At 45.0% G+C, this 24,077-nt stretch overlaps 1 protein-coding gene across 1 annotated transcript in view; it reads right to left on the bottom strand.

Annotated features, from left to right (window-relative positions):
- col14a1a (collagen, type XIV, alpha 1a) overlaps window positions 1-19,577 on the bottom strand; it is a 90,004-nt gene extending 70,427 nt beyond the window's left edge. The window contains exons 1-6 of the mRNA XM_036537998.1: window positions 19,358-19,577; window positions 19,067-19,110; window positions 17,226-17,338; window positions 13,369-13,485; window positions 10,057-10,200; window positions 9,106-9,189 (exon numbers count right to left, since the gene is read on the bottom strand). Of these exons, the coding sequence (XP_036393891.1) occupies window positions 9,106-9,189; window positions 10,057-10,200; window positions 13,369-13,485; window positions 17,226-17,304 (424 nt within the window). The 5' untranslated portion in view covers window positions 17,305-17,338; window positions 19,067-19,110; window positions 19,358-19,577. The remainder of the gene's footprint in view (window positions 1-9,105; window positions 9,190-10,056; window positions 10,201-13,368; window positions 13,486-17,225; window positions 17,339-19,066; window positions 19,111-19,357) is intronic.
- Between the last annotated feature and the right edge of the window lie 4,500 nt (window positions 19,578-24,077).

Here is a 24,077-nt window from a genome sequence, read left to right as displayed (position 1 = left end):
CCAGCAGCAGCTAACCTGCCAAGCTGTTCCAGCCAGTGACGGGCTGCGTTTAGGGAGACCACGAGCCTCACCGCCTCGCCAAGATCAAGACATCATAATTCCCTATCTTCACCATCGCCTCAATGCTGCCAGTTCCCTTTAATAGCAGAGAGACGGCTACATAGCCATCATTTCCCAGACAGCCACATGGAGGCCTGGTGCTCTCCAACGAGCAAAAGAGAGAGAGAGATGCTGTCGGCAACACCTCCAGCGGACTCCGGCGGAGCCAAGTCCTCACTAGCGATGAATAAAGATCTTATGAGGGCCACCCAGATGGATGTGGGCCAGTTTGATACGTAAGTGCAGAGTGATATGCTAAATGCTGTGTGAAACAGGCCAGCTGAGTTCCATGTGTGGTGATCTGGACAGGAATGTCTTGCTGGACTCCGCTTGCCATGGCTGGCAAGAGGCAAACCACTCAGCGCTAAGGACGTCATTTACTGCATCCCATCAGTGCTTCCAGAGGTGACAGCACCTCTCTGCTAACATAACCATGACTTTACTGCAATGTGACATTCGACCCTCGCCAGACATCTATGGGAAGAACAGCATGGCAAGGTTCAGAGACCAGTGAATGGACATGTGTGACCAGGCCCTGTGAGAGGCATGGGCCAGAATCCCATAAGCTGGCATCTGTAGCCTGGCACGAAGCTTGCCACAGATGCATGGCCTGTATGAGCTCCAATGGCGGCCACACGTGCTGCTAGCCTGTGACTGTCACTGTCGACCCCCATGCTAATCTACCCTGCAGATGACCAATTTACTCAGCAAAAAGAAGTCACCAGCATTTGTTCAATCCCAGTCTGCACTGCAAAAGTAGCTTCCACATTTGCTCAAAGTATAAAATGTGTTTTTTTGTTGCACAGTAGGCCTATATTTCAAAATGTAAGACATAACTGCTAGAACTGGGAAAGAAAATGCAAGTTTTTCTCCAGGGCAGAGAAGGGGTTTCATCAAGTGTTTCTCCATTAAAACAGGTTGATGGCATCTATTTGACATTCTACTTGTGCTGGTCAATGATTGGCGCCTTTACAGATTTTTTTAACCATTCAAAGGCGAGGTTCATTTGATGTTCATACCTGTAGTTTACCAAAAAGTTATCTTTGTTTAATATTACATGCATGACTTTGTATAAATTACAATCTCAGATTCAGAAATTAAGGCAATTACATCATGTTTGATGACAGGTTTTTCAGTATTTTTTCTTGGAATGCCACCATCCATTATCCATAAATACATTTGCAGAGAAAAACAACTCCTCTGCAATATCTGGGATAATACACATGCTTCAAGAGTGGAATGTAGTGTGGTGTATGAACTCCTCCCACCTCTGGTTTTAGCTGGATGTCACCTTACGACACGGCAACATTTAGGAGAGTGCTTTCCAGTAAGGACTTGCTGGTTCCCCTGGTAATGATTTTCATGTGCAGTGGTCACCACATAATGAAGTTTTATCCAGTGAAATAACACACCGTCTGTGCCCTCCATTTCCCATAAAGTACCAGAGTGGCACATGGAAAAAGACCTCTGAAGCAGACTCACATTAGTAGCTACTGGCGCTCCTTTTGCCTTCTCCATTCTCCCCTCCCTGCTCCCCCCTCATCCATTCCGGTCAGTCCAGGGCTGAGTTACCATGGTGAACGCTGACATCATAATGGGCCACCATATTGTCTGAGCTCCGTTCACTGGGCTTATTAGCATTTGTCTGCTGTTGTCCAAACAGGGAGGACAGAGAAGACAACCACCATGCAGCCACATCACAAACAGGTGACAGTGGGCGTGTTAATTTACTGACCCAGGTCAGCGAGTGAGCCCTGTGCTCCTGTGTTCCAGAGTCATAAGGCGTCAGCCTCAACAGCCAGGGTCAAGTAGAGGCCTTTTGCTCTTCAGGAGTCTCCGGTTACCAGCTCCAACCTTACAAGGCCATAGCTAACGACGCCTATGCAAATGCCACATCTTTCCTCAGTTTCATTCTCTACTCCACTTTTCACACTTCCTGTCTCAAGAGGCTCCTTGCCATTTCATTTTGATATTGCTCAAACCCACCGAGGGCCACTTTAAACCAACTCTGGCTATTCGGGGTCAGGGAGGCAAAGAATGAATTAATGAGAATGAGAACACAAACGTGCCAACAAATATAACTGCCTCCCTCAGTATTTTCTAGGAGTACAGATGGAGGTAAGGAAAACAGAGCTACCCTCTATCTCAAATACCCACAATCCCATGGGGCAGGTTTAATGTGTGGAGCATGAGGAAAAGAGCAATTATTGAGTCATTCATTAGACCTTGATGGCCAGATTACCAGATGAGAACGATTTGTATTGAGGCGCGCACACTGTCAGCTCTACAGCTGCAAAAATAAAATAAATAAGGTTGTATGAGGCTGCATGGTTCATTCATTTTGGAAATTGTTAACACTGACAGTTTAACTGAGATTTTTCAGCATTGATATGTTGGCTCCTGTTTTAAAGGTTAAAGGGTCAAACTGATTAAGCTATCACAAGCTGGAAATCAACTATAATCACGGACCCAGTTCCTTCAAAAAGCCAAAAGCCCATTGACAAGTCAAGACACATCTACTGGTGCAAAGTTTGTGCAATCACTTTATTGTTCTGTCACAGTTTTGAACTGCAGCCAGATTCGCTAACTTCACTAAGCTAACGTCAAACATAATGACAAATGGCCTCTCTCACCACATGGAGTTAAGCACCCATGTGGATTTTGCCTCAGTTACGTGACCAGCTGGAATGCTGCGGTTGGTGTTTGTCCTGTCTCCTTGCATACACTACACGAACGCAATCCCGCTGCGGCAGGCTCACCTGACAAAGGTACGCTGTTTCCTGTGCGAGCCAGGAATTCCAGCGCCCAGGCGGCTCCCGGCCAGGCCTGGCTGTCAGCACTAAGCGCACTGTTTAACCGCCCTGTCACCACATGCCAAACTTTCACGCCCCAGACGCCGTCGCTTAGCTGAGCAAGAGAGCGTGATGCAATGCGCCCTTCAGTGAGCCTGCGGTTTCCCGTTCCCCCGCACGGCATAATCACCATCGCCATGGGAGCATGCCATGGAGAGGCACAAAGTAGAGAGCCAGGTATAGCATTTGCTTGACTTAAGCCCTAATGCTACAGTCGGATATCCTCCTGATCCCGGTTTAGAAGGAGCAGACCTGGCATCCACCCCTTCCTGCTTCAGAGCAGAGGCAGACAGAGAGCGGACTGCTGCAGAGGCTGAGGAGATTTAACAAGCACCCTGTAAATGAAGGCAAGGAGCTCTGTCAGACAGTCTGGAGTGCACTACAGCAACACAGAGAAAAAGAGGAGAGACAGAGAGAGAAAAGGGTGAGAGAGGGGAAGAGAGTAGGGGAAGACTGGGAGAGAGAGAGATAGAGGAGGGAGAGTGATGGGGGAGTGAAAGACACACAGAAACAGAAACTGACCTGCTTACATGTTATAACATGATTATAAGAATGACTGCTTTGGCAATATTGTTCCCATTGAAACAGAAATTTGAATTTGAAAGACACATACAGAAGGAGTGAAAGAGAGAGGGTGGAAGGTATAGAGACTTTGAGAGGGAGGGAGGGAGAGCAATGGGTGAGAGAGAGAGGGAGAGCGATGGGTGAGAGAGAGAGCGTGGGAGAGGGAGAGGGAGAGTGATGGGTGAGAGAGAGAGAGAGAGACTGTAGGAGAGGGAGAGGGAGAGTAATGGGTGAGAGAGAGAGAGAGAGAGAGAGAGAGAGAGAGAGAGAGACTGTGGGAGAGGGAGAAGGAGAGTGATGGGTGAGGGAGAGGGAGAGGGAGAGTGATGGGTGAGGGAGAGGGAGAGGGAGAGTGATGGGTGAGAGAGAGACACAAGGATAAAGAAAACAAGCACGATGGAGAAAGAAAGAGGGAGAGCTGTGAGAGAAAGAGAGGAGGAGAAGAGGGCGAAAGGGTGAAAGACAAAGAGAGAAAGCACAGGGCCATGGTACAAGTACTGAGAGGCAGCCAAGTCAGTAAGCCAAATGACTTTAACTGTGCACTAACCTTGTTCTCCCCATCACAAACACGATCAAGGACAATTACACACATGCTGTAGCACTCCAAATCAGCCACAGCATTATCATTGCAGAGCAGCAGATCTTAGTATTTAAAAGAGAAGATAATGAAACACTGAAAAGGCCAAGTAAAGTAAAGTAACAAAAAACATTTGTCTCCTCTCTAGACTTCTGCTTTGCAACCAGGAAAACAATAAAATCACTGACTGTCTTATGGTCATGGGGTCATATCCAATTAAGAGAAACCAATCTATTATGTACCCACACATTGCTGCCAGCAGGTCCCACTGGCTGAAGGCTGAGTGCTTTACCTTTTGTGGAGGAAAATGTGGCCTTTTCTAACATCAAATCAGATAAAGCAAAGCCAACAGTGCTTTATTCATTTAAGCAGTGTAAAATCCCAGAAAGAACTGCCTCTGAATGAACAGGATGTATGAAATGGTGACATTTTTATTTCTCACACAAGTTGTCCCGATAAATATACAGTTGCCAGGTGAGATCATTCAAATCAACAAACTCAGAACAACGCCGTGACATAAGCGTTTCTTCCCTTAAACACACATCACAAGACCACACTGGTTGGTCTCAGGGAACAGGTGGGCAAAAAGATTTTTGATCATGATTCATGCACATGTTTACAAACACATCACGTGGCTCAAGCAACAAAGCCACCACAACCATAACACATCTTCCTGGGCGGTTGCACCCGCCCCAATTAATAGGCGGAGCAGGCGCTAAATGACACGTTTCGGAAGCCGCAGCCGCGGCTGAATGCTGAGACCGCAGTGTCTAAAAAGGGATGCCCACCTGGACGCTTTCATTGATGTAGGCAGACAAGCGGCTCTCGCCTCCCGGTGGCTGATCTGGGAGGCAGGCCTTTCAGATGCACAGCTGCCATCAAAGCGAATTAAAGTCCAGCATAGCGAGTCAACACAGACTCCACTCATCGAATGGGCAAGTGTCTTCAGGTGGTTCTGCTGCAATTTGTCCTGCAAACTGTTTCTTGTCATCAAGTTCCTTTTATTTTTCTTTGAGCGTCATCAGCTCAACACACCCAGGCGTGGGATGGGTAGAGGGGATCAAAAATGCTGCTGGAGATCTCAGCACCACAAGTGGTGAAATGGTGTGCCTGTAACAGTGATTACTTTATGTGTCTGAGTAGGGGAAGAATGTGTAAGATTCACCTGGAGACAACTTCACGCTGGGTCTGTGAAGCCTGCAGCAGTGGCGGTCCAGTTTGTGTGTGGGCCACACTTTGCAGTAGACCCAGCAGGTCTGAGAACAGGCCTCTGTGTGCCATACGATTAGAGGGATTAGTCTGGAGCTTGCCAGGGCCACAAAATGAATCAGAGGGAACATTCCGGACGCAGTCAGGTCACAACAGATTCAATCTGTGCGAGATTAAGGGGGACCGTCTGGACACTTGTCCTCTTTTTGCTCTGGCCACAAGAACCAGAGCGTCAAAGAATCAGCTCAAACTGAAAAACGAAATTAAGGAATTATGCACACAGTGCTTCGACAGTGGAATCTGTGAAGCACTAAAAATATAATGGGGAAGAGAGTCACGATAAACACAACTGCACAACTGCACGCCCTGGTGAAACACAGACATTTGCAGAGGTGTAAATATTTCATGAAATGTTTACCCTTTAGTTATTTGGCAGAGGCTTTTGTCCAAAGTGATTTATAAGGCCACCAATGCAAGATACATTAAACATGTGCTGTTGGATGCTACAGCAAGAGAAAGAACATTGGCAGTGAATACCTGTTAAGAGTGAGTGAGAACTGAGCTGAAAAGCTATTAAAATATAATAATTCAGCAGTAACTGGTTTCAGCACACAACGTGCCTAACAGCTATCCTTAATAGCACTATACCCACATCATACTAACAAGCAGACAGAGCTTAATAAGCATCTGTAAGAGCAGCATTATCTTGTGTTTTACTTTGATTTGGATATCTAGCCAGGTTTAAAATAGGAAACAAACTAATCCCTTTGCATCCACAGCTTAGTGACAATGGCTCCTACCACTGGAATCAGTACTGGCTCTGGATTAATTCATATTAGCTGTCAAATAGGGTATAGCCGGAAGATATGTTTACAATGGTTCAGCTTCGAGAAGACGCATTGTGCTCATTTGTGCTCCATCTCATGTTTGACAGCAGAGATGCGAGCCTTCACCCTGGTTGCTATCCTTTCTATCTGCTCTCATCAGCCGAGCATGCCCTGTACATAATGTGTGATAAGATCCAATCCAGCCTCGCATGGCTGGCTAGCGACACCTCAGAGGGAGAGACTTTGAATTCGGAGAGAGACCTCGATGTTTCTTATAGCTGCGTCGGCCCTTGCCACGCCTGTCGGGACCTGATGGAGAGGTCCGCCCGTCCGATTCGGTTCCATCGGGTTCTCCCCGCCTTGTGGCGTCCCCCATGCATGAGCGAGCTTTTCCGGCACGGAACGCCGAGATCACTTTCACCCGCCTCCAACCGCCAGAGGACAGCCTCTTCTGCCAGCTCTCAACTGCTAGAGCAGACATTTTTTTTGCCAGTTTTCAGCTGCCAAAAGACAGACATTTCTGCCAGCTTAAAAGCTCAGCAAGATGCAACAGCTGAACCTCCTCCTAATATTTCACAGAGCAACAAAACCAAACAGAATAGGAAAATCTGCAGGCATAAATCACATCAAACATGGAGATGTGGTTTGTTAATGGTGTTTCTCTACCGGCAGGGCTGAGGGATTGCATCTCGCCCCTTCTTCTCACTGTTTACCAGATTAGTGGCTGCAGGTGCGGGAATTCCTCAGTAATAACTTCGTCCCACTTCCCCCTCAAGTGTCCTGACCTTTAACAAAAGAGGTCGGCTAAGCCCATTATCTGCCCCTTTTCCTCTGCTATTATGGAAGGTTACGCGCATGACGGACATGACCTCTGACCTTCAGCAGCTTCTACCGCAGGTCTGGACAAAGCCGGCTCGGGGGAGCAGCTTTAACTAGCTTCAGGTTTCAAACAAATTGCTTTCTGGCATGGTGTCCCCCCCTTCTCAGTCCCTCTCTCTTTCAGATCAAGTCCTGCCTTCCCATGAAGTGGGAGAACTAGGATGGGGGGGAAACTCCCCCCTGCCACCCCTCCGTTCTACACAGCCACATCTGGCGACCCCTGTCTGATGGCCTTCAGGGGTGTCCGCAAAGGTTTTAATCCAATAAAACTCAACATTTAAGACTAAAGGGCCACGTGAACTTTGGTATTTGCGATAAGGCCTCCCGGATCACCAAGTGAATCCCTTGCTCTCAATCTCAGCGCCCTCTTTCATGCAGTGAAGACAGAACAAAAGGAATGACTGCTTACCTTGGTGGTGCTCCACCCATTGTCACACACTGTACACAGACATATCCAATCATCAGCCAGAGGGCTGCTGGGCTCACGTGGCCTGTTTGGACATAGCTAGAGGACAAGCTTGCTTCAGAGTCTCCCTCCAGGATGGGAGAGCCAAGACAAGTCCAGCTCCAGTAAGGAGGCGAGAAGCCCTGTATTTACACATGTATGAGGAACTGTGAGAATCTAAGTGGCATTTGCACTACAGCCATTTTGCCTCAAGGACAAATCTGGCCATGCGGTCCCTCCCACTGCAACACACTATGCAGACGACCCTGGGAAGAAGTCTCACTCCCAAACATCAAAGCAGATCAAAGGGAGGGCCACTTTTTACCTGATGTTTAAGGCTCAGCGTGCTGAATGGACACTGAAGTAAATTGTGCTTCTAGGCTTTGTAAATCACCTGCAACTCAGAAACGACAGGGATGGTTCCTGTTTGAGTTTCAAAAAAACCTAAAAAAAAAACCACAGTTGAAAGGAGACCCTCTTGGATCACATCAACAACTGATTGGCACTGCAGCCTGTTGAACCGTCCCTTCTGAGGAAGCCTGCCTCTCCATGTTCCGCCCCTCTCAGAGCAGTGGTGAGGGCCGGGGTGCGTGAGCTCTGCTTCGTTATTTTGTTCAAAAGCAAAAATAAGAAGAGGAAAATACAGAGTAAGCTACTTTGGCTTCCTGGAAGGAAGACCCCCCCAGAGCACCATGAGCTGGCACAATGACACAGCGGGGACGCAAATTAAAGAGGGCGAGCACATCTGAGACCAGCCGCTGTTTTAGGGAATCTCTCCCTTCTGACTCACAGGCGCGTGTGCCACCCCCCTCCACCCCCAACCCCAAGATAAAACCAGACTGAACGACTGAAAACCAGACCCTGCCTTAAGACTGAGGGCCTATCCGGTAGGGATGCTTCCTGCAGCTGTTTAGGAGCCATAATACTGCATTACTTAGCGTGGCTAAATAAGCGGTTATCATACGCCCTTTGTTACTGTATTTAATCGTAAAACTGCATAATTAATCACAGGGATAGAACAGGAGATACAAGAGCGGCAGTGATGAAATGTGGCCTTTTTTCATTTCAGACTAAGACATAACAAACTATCTAGTCTGGCCCCTCAGCTGTGTGTCGTATTAAAACCTCAGAGAGGGCCAGACCACACTTGAATGCGCACACTGCTTACCAGAAGCCAGTAATAAAGTGTTCCATTTTACAGTGCCCTGTAAAAGTATATCACAAGCTGCCAGGAATAAATTTTTTTTGTATACATCATGGTCAGAGCAAATGGTAAAAACGTTCCTATGAATGATTTTCGATACAAGAAAAACAATTACCTTCACATATAATTCAGTATGTCTGACTTTGTAAAGATTCATATCGAAATATTCAGATTACGACCTCATCCCTGACTTTTTACCAACGTGCTTATTATGTGAAATACCTGAAGCATATAACAGCACTGAGCTGAAAGAAGCCTTAAACGGACTCCTATAAATGCAATTTTTCCTCTTCTAATGTTTCATCTCATAACATAGAAAGTATTAAAAGTAAAATATAGACCTTTTTGCCAAAGTCAGGCTGGTTGTTGAAAGCTGCTCTATTTAAATATCATAAAGGCAGTGACTGTGTTCCTCCTCAGCAGTAGCAGCAGTGCTAGTAACGTCCTACCTCCCGTTATTTCATTCACATCCTCAGTCGCAGTGGTGTCCAGCTTCTGCGGCTGCACACCCTCATCAGGCTCCAGGTCTGGCACTGAAACATTGAACATATGTACATGAGGTCTAACACCCCACCTATGACACCACTGAACATAACCAATCTCCAACTCACATCACAGCCCATAGCTCAGTGACATCACTGCGCCCCTAGCAATGTGACGAGATTGAGGCCCCAGTTCGACTGCATCACTACACCCCCAACTCAGTGACATCACTGTGTGCTGGGACATTGTCACCTATCCACACCTTCCATCCTCATAGGCCAGTGGCCTGTGGCCAGACTGCTGATGAGAAAAATCCAGCCTTTTCATGCTAGCCTTCAGTGGTTAGGACTATTTTTTATTTTTTAGTAGTCAAGCATCATTGATAAAAATCTTAAGGCAAACTAGCCTGACTTAACAGTAGATTGGCCTAATAGTACAGCACATTGGCCAGTCTCAGTACATTCATGGGGCATTCATTGGCCATTATCAAAAATTACTAGTATAACCTAATTTAACAAATTTCCTTTATTTTGTGGAATTTCCTCTTTCAATATGAGAATAAGAATAAGAATAAGAATAAGAAATACTTTATTAATCCCGAAGGAAATTTGAGGGTCACAACTGCACCGTCCGGCACACATCCAGTGACATATATATATCATATATATGTGATATATTACTGTTCTGTGTATTCGTATCCCCATAGTGTTTATTTCTGTGAATGTGCAAGTTTTTGTATATGTTGGCTATACATTTATGTGGCAAAGCAGCATGGTTCAAATGCTAAGCCTGAACTTAAGCAAAGAAAAAAAGTTTGTGCCACATAAAAGCTAAAGCAGCAGAGCAGCTCGTGCAGGTGGGGCTGGGCCTCCACATGCACAGTGAGGAGACCACAACATGGCACCTGCTTCTCTTACCTGCGTACCTCCCTTGTAGAGGCTTGCTCTCCTCGTTTCCCCTCACGGCAAACACCTTGAACGCATACTCCTGACTGGCATCGAAGTCGCTTATTACCGCTCTGTTCTCTCCCTTTGAGATCTGCACCTCGGTTTCCTCGCCACCTGAAACGGGAGACCAGTCAGAAAGCGCATGGCCAGCGCGCTCCATTCATTTCATTCAATGTCCTCAAAGCTCATTTTCCTACTCAAGGCCCTGAAGCTTTAGTGTATCCAGCACTGGTCAGGACTGGTGAAGGTGGGCTGGGGGAAGGGAGAGGGAAGGGAAGGGAAGGAGAGGGGAAGGGGGGGTGAAGCAATTAAAGATGTCTTTTCACACAAAGTGCACACATCAACATTGTGTCTGCTGCAGGGGACAGGTCAAGGTGTCTCCCTGCTCAAACAGACCTCGCACCTGCTTCTCCTTTCTAGTATTTCCCAGGAGGACAGCCATGCTTTAAAGTCAAATACCAGTGAGTTTGTTCACTTTCATAAAGAGTTAAACACGAAAGAAGGCTTCTGAAAAGACCATACAGACCTTGTGTATGGAAAAGTGGAAGAGCTTCTTTTAGCATTTTTGGTTCCTTATCTCTAACAAAAACTAACAAAAAAAAGCATTTTCTCATTTGTGTGAAGAGAGATAGAAATGTAGCAATTCAAGCAACGGTGTGCATACAGGGACAAGGACACCTTTTGAATATTTCAGTTTTCATCTTTACTAGAGACCGCCAGCCCATTAACAGCACACAACCAAAGACTGCCGGTGTGTGCTAGCAGACGGCGTGTGGCATTCAAAATTAAACACTGCACGGACCAGAGAACCATTACCAAAATGTTCCTCCCTTCCTGCCTTTTTTGATGTCTGACTTATTTAAAAGGCTGAGCATTATCATGCTTCAGTGTTTCATGGCAACTCTGCGGATCAGCAGTTCTTGGATTGCAGCCTCCAACTAATCCAGTCATTCTAGACACTCTAGAATCTGACGCTCTGACATGGCAAGTTATTACGGCAGATCATTTACAGAATATTACTGCTAAGTATACCCTACAGGCAACACGCAGCAAACATTCTTGTGTCAGTGCGGTTTAAATATTGAGCAGTCATGCTTTTTCAGATGTATTACATTTCTAAATTTGCTGCCTTAAAAAAAGCTTTTGCCGCATTAAGGAAAGTGCAGAACAGAGGGATTATTAATGCTTCCTCTTTTTCCCTTCACAGGGGTTGAAGCCTGGTGTTGAGAACATAAATTCTGCCTTTGTCTTCCGAGCGGGCCGAGGGACGGGCCAGAACCCACGCCGGCGACGGCATTAGAGGAGCTTCCAATATCGAAATTACCGTTTTCTCATCTCTGCTAGCGGAAATCACTGACCCTCCCGCCTCTTGAATCCCGGGACTTGAATGGATGACACAGGGGCCAAATAACCCACAAATCGGCACCAAGCTCACACACGCTGCCAGAACTTTTACTGCCCATCTACGGAAGACAACCTCACTTGCACTTCTTCTCCTGGGGGGAGGGGGTTACGTCACAAAGAGGGATTCATTTTCAAACCCTCAGCAGTAAAAATGCTAAACTCGCTCAGATTATTGACCAATTAGTGTGATTTAAATCCCACGGCTGCAGCGCTGTTTGGCAGGGGAGAAGGCCGAGAATCTTCAGCGTGGTGTCTGTAGCCCTGAGGCATGGGAGCCAAGCCTCAAAGGAGCACAGACCTACTTCACGAAAGGGCAGGTTTTGGGTGATGACTGTGCAAGTTGTTAGCTCAGCAACAATGCAGACTGCAAGTGTGAAAAAAGCACTTGCCAAATGAGTTATTGAGCTGGGAAAAAAGTCTTTGACCCACACGCTAATTTAAGAAAATCTGTGTTCTTTTTTGGGTCAGCATTAGCATTTAGCAACTAAAATGTGAGGAAAATCAATGGAGCAGCATCGGTTTTGTGATTAGTCATTAAGAGTTGGGTAAATGGTTTGACCCCACTGCGTGAGAGCCAGAGAACAATTTAAGCTTCCTTCCAATGGAAACTTTCAGGCAATGCAAAACATGTCTAAGAAGCAACGGGGTGAATTTGAGCACCCACTGAAACCAGTGAAGAAATGCAATTAAAAACAGTGATCACTAGCCATTTTCTGCATTTTATAAAAGTTGGCTTGAGCATCAAAACCCAAAGTATACAGTTTTGTTCTTGATTGTTTGCTTGACTGGTACACACTGAAATCTTTGAAGCATGGAAAAAACACTTTCCCCAACCCTGAAGTTAATGAAGATTACCACATTTTACTTTAAAAGGAATGGATATAAAGTGTGAGACAGTAATGTGGACTGAGTGACACAGTGTCTGGCATGCAACAGGACTTAACGAGGTTTAGTCCTAAGGTACTGGATTGGATAGAGCTTGGCAGACCTATCATCCCCTATACTCACAATGCAGTGGGGCAGCCCAGGGCATCAGACATGCCTGGCATGGGAAAAGCCCTCATCAGAACATAAGCACGGGTGGTGGGTTTTTCCATCAGAACACCCCAGTGTGCTCGTTCCCTAAAGCCAACACGCCATACCTACTGTGGCTTCTAACTACAGCAAAATGTTGACCTTGTCTGCTACAGGAAAACTAGAGCAGGCACACCTGTGACTCCTGTCAGGTAGGGACCCAATCACAAAAAACAATACAGAGAAAACAAACATCTGCACTCATGAGGCCCTCCTTGCACATAATGCCTGATGCACCCTGTGCCTGTGGAGAAGGCTGGTATCTCTAAGTGTGGACAGTTTTACATTTTAAGTGAAAAATCAACATATGGACTAGATTGAGGAGAGAGCTGTAGTTAAGAGTAGAGTAAAGACATGCACAAATTGCTGTAGTGTGAACTTGCCCTGTTCCCCTTTTTTCTTTCTGCGTTGCATGCCACGCAGGTCAGGTGTACCCAGCTGGAGCTATTTCTGGGAATTCTGGGAGGGACATGCCCTCTGAACGCTGCTCCACATCTGTCAGCGCCCACTATTCTCCATCAAATCTGATTTGAGCGCGAAACAAAAGGATGCGCTCCCAGACCCCGATGGCAAACACACACTTGAACTGCACAAAGCCTTTCACACAGAGAGCACCTCACAAAGAGTTTAGTCTGCCTCAAGCGTTATCAGTCACCAGATCTGTCCCCAATGTCTCCCTCTCTCTTCGCTCGGCGGTGGGGGTTTGTCTGAAAACACTGATTCTCCCACCAAAGTCTGGAATGGTAAATGTTCACATTCGGTGGGTGGCATTAATTAAGTGAGAAAGTGAGTAGTTTGTCTTACCTGGTTTTGTGCTGTAGATAAATCTGTAGCTTTCAAACTCTCCCCTTGGCTCTTTCCAGGCCACAACCAATTTGCCTGAGCTTAGCACTTTAAAACGCAGTCTGCGCGGGCTTGAAACTGTGGGGAAAAGAAAAGGATAAAACAAGATTTTTTTTTCCTTAATACCTAGATGGGTGTATGAAGGTTGGTAAATTGATGAATATGTCAGAGACCATTCCCCAGGTGTTAGAGAGACTACAAGGCACTGCCAAGGTTAATGACACAAACACAGAGACAGAGCTCCACAGTAGGTGCTTCTCCCACTACATGCTGAAGACTCTTCACAGGAGAAAAAAAGGTAAAGACAGAGGGGATGCCACAGCTGTTACACAGAAAGCTAAGTCATATTCTCTTTCTGCTCTTTAGAGTTATGTGATATATGGGGGTGGGGGGGCATGTGGGTCACTATCAACAGCCCCATTTCCTTTGAGTGCCCTGAGCCGCGTCTTCACTTTTGGCCTGCCTTTGATGTTTCGTGTCTTTAGGATCATGGGAAAAGTATTGGTGACAGAGGGGCTGGAATGAATCATTTGCTGTGACTGAAAGTACAGTAGACTTTCAGGACAAGGCAGATAGTTTAGCTCTACAAAGTGAAGTGTTTATCATTCAGTATCGGGGAAAGCATTTGAAAAGAGAATGTGACTTTTTCCCCCCAACAAATCCAACAGAAGAAAGATTCAGCAATAGAGCTGCCAGCATCTATTCCTCCTGTCAGAGGAAACAGAAATCTACAGCATCTACAGCAGGAGCAAACCACAGTCACCATTCCTCTTTGTCTCTACATTAGTTCAGTTACTCTTCACCAAACCCATCACTAACGCATTCCAGCAGATTGGTAAAAAGAAATAAAAATGTACTCTGGAGTGCTACGAACAGTCCCACAAACGCAAAGGTTTGTGTCCTCATGTGCTGCCACTAGATATGCGGAAAGGTGCCAACACATTTTTACATACCTATACTTTTTTTTGTAATCAATTAAATAAACATGTATTAGAGGAGGTATGGGTAGAAGGGCTCCTGGTTAATGTGTAGGTATGTAAAAATCCTACAGTTTGGCACAAGCAATATAAGAAATATTAAAGATACGGAGTGATAGCTGGAAACTAATTTGGAAATGAAATATTTATATACATAGGTAGATGAAAATAAGTATTTTATGAAAGCTACCAAAGGGCAGCAAGCTCACCAACCTGAAATGGGGGATGGGAACCCCGTAGGACTCTATTCTCTGTGACGAGAGATCTCCCTACTCGAGGGGAAACTGAAATCCAAATTGGGTCCTGTGAGCTCTGTACCTGCCTGTGTTTCAGATCTGCAAAGCGCTGGCGCCTCTCTCTGCACACAAACTTGTGTACATGAGATCACCACCGGCGACAGACACCTCGACAGATCTACTAAGGCAACAGTGCGCTGAAGAAAACACTCCCCGGGAAACAAAAACGATGAATTCATTTAGGAAGGAAGATGGAAATCTAAGGTTAGAGTGAGCCCACAGGTAGGTACAAGTCCCATCCTTGAGCACTTTTTTCATTTCAGACTGGCTGCACATGAATTGAGTTGACAGGCAGGGGTAGTAATATCGGCCCACTTGCTAAACGCCGTGCGTGTAATGTAAAATTGCTCTACAGCCCCCCCCGGGACACACAGAGCTGTTTGGGAGATGCCGGCGAGGCTGGCCGCAAGTCGTGAATAATGAAGAGGAACACGGCGCATCCATTTGCTCGGCGCGCAGAAAGGACCCCTGTGAACACATTGGAACTGCGCTCACCGTGGCCAACGGCTTTAAGGATGGCTGTGGATCATGTCGCATTTGATTCTTCTTTACACTTTCCTGTGCCTTCCTACTCAGCTTATTCTGTAACCAGATGCACACGGACATCGGTTTAGGGTAATGTTCCCGTCACAACAGCATCGTGTGCTGACACGTCGCTCAGAGGATATCAGCAGGAGGTCCTGTGTTATGTATCAGTTACAAAAATGCCACAAATCTCTGGCAGGCTTTGATGTGGTTATCCTTCCAGCCACTTGAAGACACCTCTAAATTGGCAGATTCCACTTACCCCAAATCCTCCAGAGTCTTTTTTTTAATCACCTTTCTTCCGCTTACTTACCTGACTCGGGCCTACATCTCTGTGTCTTTTTAATATTTATCTTTAACCAACATGGAAATCCCTGCTGCGGGTATTAAAATATTAAGGCCCCTCTGAATCAATCTTTAGTAGGATTGAAGCAGGGATTCTGTGCGCCATTAAAAGAGCATTCACCGGAGTGAAATCAGTCACGTGAGAGATCTGAAGCATGCTCAAAGTGAGGAAAACATGCAAAAAATGTGTCTATGTTCACCCCCAAGGGATATATGGAGAGACAGCCTTACACATCCTCAGTTATAATCATAAACACTGCATTTCTGTAATAAATTCTATTGGGTCTTTCATCAACATGGTGATTGTGTATTTTGCACCAGATATATTTACTAGCTTGTTTATTCAAGAGCAAAATGGCCTCCCTCAAAGTAAAATAATCACTTGAATTGCCACATTTCTACTCTGGGATTACAGGATCAGTCATCAGTTTATTTCGATTTTAGCCATGTCATTTTGAAAGAAAATCTGTTTTCTTTTTTTGGAACCACCAAAGCTGTCTCCACTGCAGAGCATCATCGGAAAATGCATTTCGTCAGCTTCCTGTGCGGTCACCCAAACTCAGCGATCCCAATTTTAGGCACGCACCGAGCCGGCCCGCTCTGATGAATGCGTCCTGCACATCGAGGGCTCGCGATCAGACAGATAACAGAGTAATTTTCCGTATGCTGTGTACGGCTCGACGTCGACCCTGCAACGCACATGTGCGGTTCATTTTCGGCGAGACAATGACTGCAATTTGATGAATCAGGCCCTAATGCGAAGCACGCCGTGCAACCGGAGCACAGAGCGGCGGGGGGATTCAGGGCCATGGGTTCAGCAAGCTGCGTGTGCAAACCACTGAATGCAACAGAAAACATGCATGCAGCTGGGCAGTGCCCAGGACCTGGGCAAATTCGGCACACAACATTTGCCGTACGGGACACTGGATGGGCGGACAGTACAGACGGTGTGGACGAGGTCTGCCTCGCCCAGAGAGGAGGAGTAGAAGGGCGCTGTTGAGGAGGAGACAGGACACCAGCATGTAGCCACCTGCCCCTCACAGAGCAGCTCCTCTAATCCGCCAGCTTGTCATTTCCCAAAAAACCTCCCAGGCCAGGCATTAGAGCCTGCACATGCTGTCGAGTTCACTTCAGTGGAGGGTCTGGAAGGAATGCAAGTTTCCCGCCCCCCCCACCGCATCCAGCACCCCAGACGGGCCAATTATACATTGTAAAGACTCCCTGGGGGATGTTATCATATGAGTCCTTCAGATTTCACACTCGGGAGCATTTGCCCTTTTAGCTAGAGGCATGCCGTGGCCCACCTCTCTAGGGTTTATTAACCACTCACCATGGAGGATGCCAAACCAATGTCAATCAACATCCCACATTCCAAGCTGGTGTCAATCAACATCTCACACTCTCTCCTCCAAACGCAAATTGGTTGCACCATTGTACCAACTTGTGTGTTATAATTTGAAAATGCACAGCATCACAACATCTGATGTACTTTAAACAGCAAGGAAAGGTATTAACTAGATATTAAAAAGGAAAGAAAAACACAAGAAGCACAGGTAAAATGAAAACAGTGACATGGTGGTGGAACGTTTTGACCAAACCTGCTCATCAGAAAAAAAAAAACAATTTAAAATACACTGAGTAACACGGGTGATTGAGGTTCCATGATGGTATTTACCTTGCCCCTGGGCTGGGGGGGTAAAAATGGTCACAAGAGCCAGAAAGACCAGCGGACACCCCAGACCCAAAACCTGCATCCTGATGACTGAAGGGGTGAGGCTCTCTGGGCACCTGGAGAGACAGGGCAGAAAGACCACTCAAAAGGACATTTTAAAAAGACATCTCAAAGTGGAACAAGTGTCTCTGAAAGAAGATGGTGGGGGAGGGGTTAGCTCAGGGGGTGGAGACAAGAAGAAATTCCCCACCGAGAACAGTGCTGACTTTGTTATAGTTTGACTGACAGGGTCCAGAGGACTGTCTCTGAGTGTCATTGTCAAGAGTGAGGACAACCAGACCAATACAGCCCCCATAGCCCATTCAGAGACACACTGAAGAAACCTACTAAAGTCACTGCTGTGCCAGCATCACGTTCTGATACTGCACGAGCTTCACCACATTCCTCTAGCAGCGCTGCGGCTTCTCGACCTTTGTAATATGCGAGTATGCAGCCTCAGTGGCAATTAGATAGAGATTAATGGGGGAGTCAGGGCCCTCTGTGTGCCATTTTGATCCCCTTAGGAGAATAATGTGAGATCTTTTCTATGTGCAGCACGGTAACACTGAATAATTAGGAAGATTTACTTCAGAAGACTGGCTTCAGACCAAATAAAACGTGTTTACTGCATCTGCATTCCCGTGCCTTTCAGAGTCTTTTTGACGGTTACAGCAAGTAATCTGGACAATCAAAGGTTTCTCATCTAACTGACAATTATGCATGAATGAAACCCAGCTCACAACAGACATTCTCTAATAATTCTCGATGTAATAGTAAAATCCCCTTGTTGTAATTAAATAAATAAATGTAATAAAGATAAAATATTTCTCTTCTGTTTCTGGTCAAACAAGTGATGGAAAAAAGAGCAATACCATCCACGCGAATAACTTTAGGCAAAAGGAACATTTATGTCAGTATAAAATAAATAAATATCTAGTATCTCAAAAACATGTCAAAATACAATTAGTCAGTTATTATTATTATTATTATTATTATTATTATTATTATCATCATCATCATCATCACAAAAGTCTTCAAGAATAATCGCTTAGATGAATCTTTTGAGACATGAGTATAACGTTTATGGATTTATCACTGGAGTTACAATCAGCTAAACTTCGTTTCCGTGGTTATCCAAGCACGCGCTTTAAAAAAAATGTTGGCATGATCAAGTTAGTAAATTAGTTTTCAGATTTATTCCTGTCGTCTTCAGATGTATCCATAAAGACGTTACACCTCACGAACTTGTTCACTTGTCAGCAATAGCCTAGTACTATGTTTTAACCCCTGCAGGACTGTAAATCAAAAGAGATGAGTAGTGTCTAAGCTGTTGACACAGCACATATGGTTTTCAGCCTTTTGGGAAATTTCTGCTTGAAATGGGAACTCTTGTTCCGAGCGGAATGCGATCAAAAGACATCTTAAGTCTTAAATATTTATACATCAATAGCGCTGAAAAACACCTTGTTGCTCAGATCAAGAATAAACATTAATTTCAAGCCAACCTGTCGCCATAGTGATATTACACGAGTCATTCTGCTTTCAATTATGTTCAGTGAAGACCACTACTATAATTAATGGATAGACTGCTTGCTTTAACAATCAAGAAGATAGTTAGGCATAAGATATTATTTTCTCAAAAGAAACATTTAAAATATTTTTTCTATTATTTAGCCAAGTACAGGCTTGGCTTTAATGAAGAAAAGGTACGTACATATGTGTCCCTTTATGTTGATAGTCTCTACATTTTAGACACATCCACAATATTGACGGTACACTAAACAAAAACAAAACTGAAAACTTACCTGAATGTTAACTTCAGCTGGACTGGGCTGCTTCAGTGCAATGGCTAAAGGAAAGAATGAAAACGTAAAACAGTAATTATATTTGACCAATTTCACTTTCGCAATGCAGATGTATTTTATGATTTCAGATGCAGTAAATATTTCTCTTAACTAGCTAATGAAATATTGCGCTTTTCAATTACGCCACTTTTTCAGTAAATTACCCGCAGGCTAACTGACCGCCTCCCGTTGCCAAAATCAATGGCAGTGAATGGCTCAGGCTACCGTATTTAATGCAAGGCATTACAATACCTTTCAGATCATGAACTGAAAAGTTATATTTTCTCCCAGCGGATCCTCGCAATGCCCTTGAGTGTTACCGCCTTCCCGGCTAGCCTTCAACTCTCCCCAGCTCCCTCTCTCCGTCAGTCCAGACTTGATTTGAATGTGGGTGTTCCTCTCGTCGTTATTCACCCATCCCTCCAGCTATACAATCCTTCACCTCGTTTAATCCTAGGAGAGGGGAGGAAAATCACAGGCAACCAATTGCGAATGATGGGACGAGCTGCGAACCAAAGGGTGCAATCTGAACTCCCGGGGGCTACCGGTTTGCTTCCGTAGGTGCGCTCATCTGCACAGGTTGCTGTGAATAGCTTGTCTGTTTTTCGTATTGTGTGCAATTGAAAGGGTTAAATTTTGAATGATTTTTCTGTGGAAAAATGCCATTTTCATCGACAGACTTCACTCCTGCATCTACAGTATATTCAGTTTCTCTGAAATGGGTTTATGCTGTCGGTGTGACGGTTTTTCATCCCTTCCCGGAGATTATTTTGATTTCACGTCCCCGCGCGCACGTGCTTGCTGTTATGCTGTAGAGACGGTGATGCTCAAGTGTCGCATTGCTCCAACCGAAAAAAAAAATACCAGTTCTGCACTATTTGCCTGCGTTTCATTATTATAGGAGCAGCTTGCCAACTGGTCTTAACTATTCCGGTTCTTTAATGAAGGGGTCGAATGCTTCCTCAGATGGGTTTTCTAAGGTCACGTGAATTCACTCTAGAACTATGTTCCCCTCACAAGGGTTCTCGCTCAAAGTATTATGATTTTTTGTCAAAATGCACTTCATGGATTTATAGTCAAGCGGTCCACGGAAAGAGTTGCATAATTGAGAAAACTGTTAGAAAATGAGACCTCATCTAATATATAGGGATTACGTTTAGATTAATTACTGTTAGTGGCTAATTTCGTAGATATACCTGGATATCTCTGGAGATATATATATATATATATATATATATATATACACACACACACACACACACACACACACACACACACACACACACACACACACACACACACACCATAGCCTTAACTGGTTTAACACTTGTACTGGATTATTATATCAATTATGCTGGATTGTTATTACTTCTCATTATTGGTATTATTTGTCATTGCTTACAAGTTTGAGAACAGGGTAGTCTCTCTTGAGAATAACCATAAGAGAGACAGAGCACCTCTCAATCTGCTCATCCTCCTTGTATATATAGCTCCTTCTTGTTAAATATAGATGTTGGGGGGGGGGGGGGTGCTTCCTTAAAACCTCAGCATGGGCATCAGGGGGTAATCAGTGCTGGCAGACAGCAGCCTCCCCCTGATAGCTTCACCCTCCCAGTTCAGGAAGAGAAGAGCCAGATGTCCTAACAGTACACCAGAGGAAACACCCCATCCCGGCAAAAGACAAATGCATCTGTGTTTCACCCCTGGGGCGTGGCACTTAGAAGTGTATGACAAGTTTGGGCTTATCTGGCTGCAGTATATCAAATTGAAATACATGAAGAGATGACTGGTAGCTTGTAAGTAGTGAAATATAATTGAAAAATTACACGTTTGCAGATCCAGGTCATTCCAGCACATAGATTTTAAACAGACAGGCAACAGGTCTACATTAAGTTTACGGGCCATAACATTGCCAAGCCTAGTTAAAGACACCTGTTTTCCTGAGATTTTTTTTTTTAAATTTTGAATAGTACTGACTCTGTTCCATTTCTTCCTTTAGCATCATTCCACCAGAGTAATTTTTTACTTTGCAGTTCACCTTCAATTGGCGATTGGGTAGTCATTGTGGTGCTGTACCCATCATCTTCTTTGGCTCATTGTGTGATACATGAGGCAGGGATCACTTCACCTGATACAACGCTGTGTAAACATGACTGACCCTTTTGATGGAAAAAAAAATCTTCACAACCAGCTGAGTTGAGAGGAAAGATTTTGGGTATGTTTGCCTTGGCTAGCACTGAAGCAAAAACATTGACCCTCATCCAAATCCCTTTGCTGCCTAAACAAAGAGCAGGTTTAGAGGATGAGCCTGTGCCAGAAACTACGTGTTCACCAGCCACAGCCCTCTCATCTGAGATATGACCCACGCAAAGGGATCTGTTACAATAAGGACTTTCAATAAGACAAGCTCCATTTATTTCCCATGGCTTTGTGCGCTTACTGCATAGTTAGGGTTGGTGCATGCAGTGGTCTGCTGTATGCTGACAGTTCAATAAATACCTTGCCTGTGCTTTGGAGGTTTACCACTCTGTGGGTTAGATTGGGTTAGATTACATTTTTTCTAAAAACTTTGAAACTGTTTGAAACCAACTCTCCAGTGGTACCGCACCACAAGATCAAACTTCATTCCGGATCTGAAAATCACACCTAGCAGGAGATGATTTAGAAACCAACATTTTTACCATGTGAACTTCACACATATGAGTGAATGTGATTTCTGTGAGCGCCTGAAAGTTAAGTATGGAATTTCTGCAGTGGGGATAATGCAAAGGCTATTGTGGAGCGTTGATCATGTTTTGCCATGTCATATCCGAGGAAGAGCAGCAGCAGTCAGCGATTCGCAAACGGGCAGTAAAATCCCCCTCTGCAACAGCCCCCTCCCAATACCTCCGGGTGACACGTCCTCCCACATCTCACTGATCCCAGATCTGCCTGCAGGATGAACCACCCCACCAGAGCCCAATACGCGTGATGAATATATGCATTAGTGTCGCAGAGTTGATCCAGAGTTCAGTGGGTGCAGCCATATGGTCTCTCTGCAGTGTTTCATAAAGAATTTAAGGTCACCATAATCCATGAGCCTGCTTACCAGAGGACACTTTTGTCTTCGGTTCAAGACAGCCTTTGGTGGCATCTTTTTGGCATGCTGGAAAGCACACACTGCGTGAATTTATCATATGACAGAGGCATTGGAACCAGGTATACAAAAGCCTTATGCTTAAACATTTCACAGCTGTACTGCATGTGGGGAAGAGCATATATGTAAGGTTTAACTGTGTGTCTGTGGGTTTAGGGCGGTTTTGCGTTTCTTTCGACACAAAAGTATTATACATTACATATGCTCACCAACAGTACGTGAATATAAACGGAGACAAGTGAGACAGACAGGAAATTTCAGAGATTTGGAAGAAACCATGAATGTATTTGCTTGTCAGGGCACCAGGGGGGTTGCAATGGCCAGTCTGTGTGCCCTGATTTGAAAGCAGCTGTTGTGTTTTGTGACCTCTGGGGCTCAAAGGTGGTAGCGCTCTGTAGCGGGCACCCATCATAATAGGGACGTTCCTGTCATGCGTCTGTTTTGTGTTCTCTGTTGTATGTCATCCACAAGCCTGACATGGAAAATCTCAAATTACCTTTCTGAGAAAAGCTTTAGGATTTGCGATGGGGTGCCACTGAAACTTCAAAACCTGAAGCACAGTGTTAAAGTGCACCTGAAGGTCACCCTCTGGGACCATTATTGCAAGTTTTCCTCATCACCATCTAACACACACATCCAAGTGGAGTGTAGCTTTTGGGAAATAAATAGCATTTGTATTTTTAAAACTGCACTTTGCAAAGGAGTGTGGTTGGATATATCAGATGCACCAAGCCCAGGGCCCTTTGAAGGCTTCTTCAATATTGCATAGAACGTCTGAACAAAACCTTTCCCTGGATTCCTATTTCTCAGGACCCCCCTGGAGTGCCGTCTAAATTCAAACAGCAACAAATGTGTGAAGGCATGAGAATGTTTTTCTCTTTCTTTTTTTTTGCACCATTGTTTTTCTGTAATCATGCATTTCTCACCCTGTTTATATTTCACAAGTGGTTGCGTGAACGGCTGTGTGCAGCACTGAAACATTGGGCATAAAGCCTTTTTCCTATGGAACAGCAGAATCAAACAAAAACCGTACCGGGCCATTGTTCTGCTGCTGGATTTCTCTCAATGCTCTCCTTACCTTCCTCCTGAAATGCTGGTGGAATTTCGCGTTCCTGTTTGCATTCCATTTGTCGCCTATTGTGGCCTTGTGTATGTACGTCATGTCTGTGTGTCTGCGTGTGTGCTTTGTCCTCACAGGCTTTGAACTGTGCTGGCATTCTCACACTGACCAAGCAGCTCTTTTCCCAAATAACAAAGCTGCAACTAATAACGGATTTCCAGCTAAAGAGAGATCCGGCTGCTCTTTTCAGAGGGAAACCCGATATTATCAATGGTTTGTAATTAGCAGCAAGGTTAAAGTTGTGTTGTGATGTGACCACCAATTGAAGTGATTTACATGGTTAAGACAGCTTTAAACTGCTAAACAGAAATAAAATTTGTTATATAGCTACTGAGCAGACACTCTCATCCAGAGCAGGTTACATAGTTTGCATGCCATCTGATTATACAGTTATGCATTTACAGAAGCATTTCAAGATAATCGCCTTGCTCAAGGCTGCAACTGCAATGCCCCACCTGGGAATTGAACCAGCAACCTTTGGGTTGGGACGCCCCCAACCTCCAAACCAAACTACTACCCGTTTATGTGGAAATGTTTACTTTTTCTGAGCATAGCTGTGATGCAAGGTATGACTTAAAAGACAATGTCGTTCGGGCTGGTTGCATTGCATCAGTAGTGTGCTGTGTTGCATAGCTGTCTCAGCATCTGTAGGTGAACTGCACTCAAGGTTAAAATGCACTGCCTCAAGAGTCGGGTTCCAATGAGAGAGTGTGTTC

Source organism: Megalops cyprinoides, chromosome 10 (genome assembly GCF_013368585.1).
Source record: "Megalops cyprinoides isolate fMegCyp1 chromosome 10, fMegCyp1.pri, whole genome shotgun sequence".
NCBI classification, from domain to species: Eukaryota; Metazoa; Chordata; class Actinopteri; order Elopiformes; family Megalopidae; genus Megalops; species Megalops cyprinoides.
This window is presented reverse-complemented; position numbering and strand designations above follow the sequence as displayed.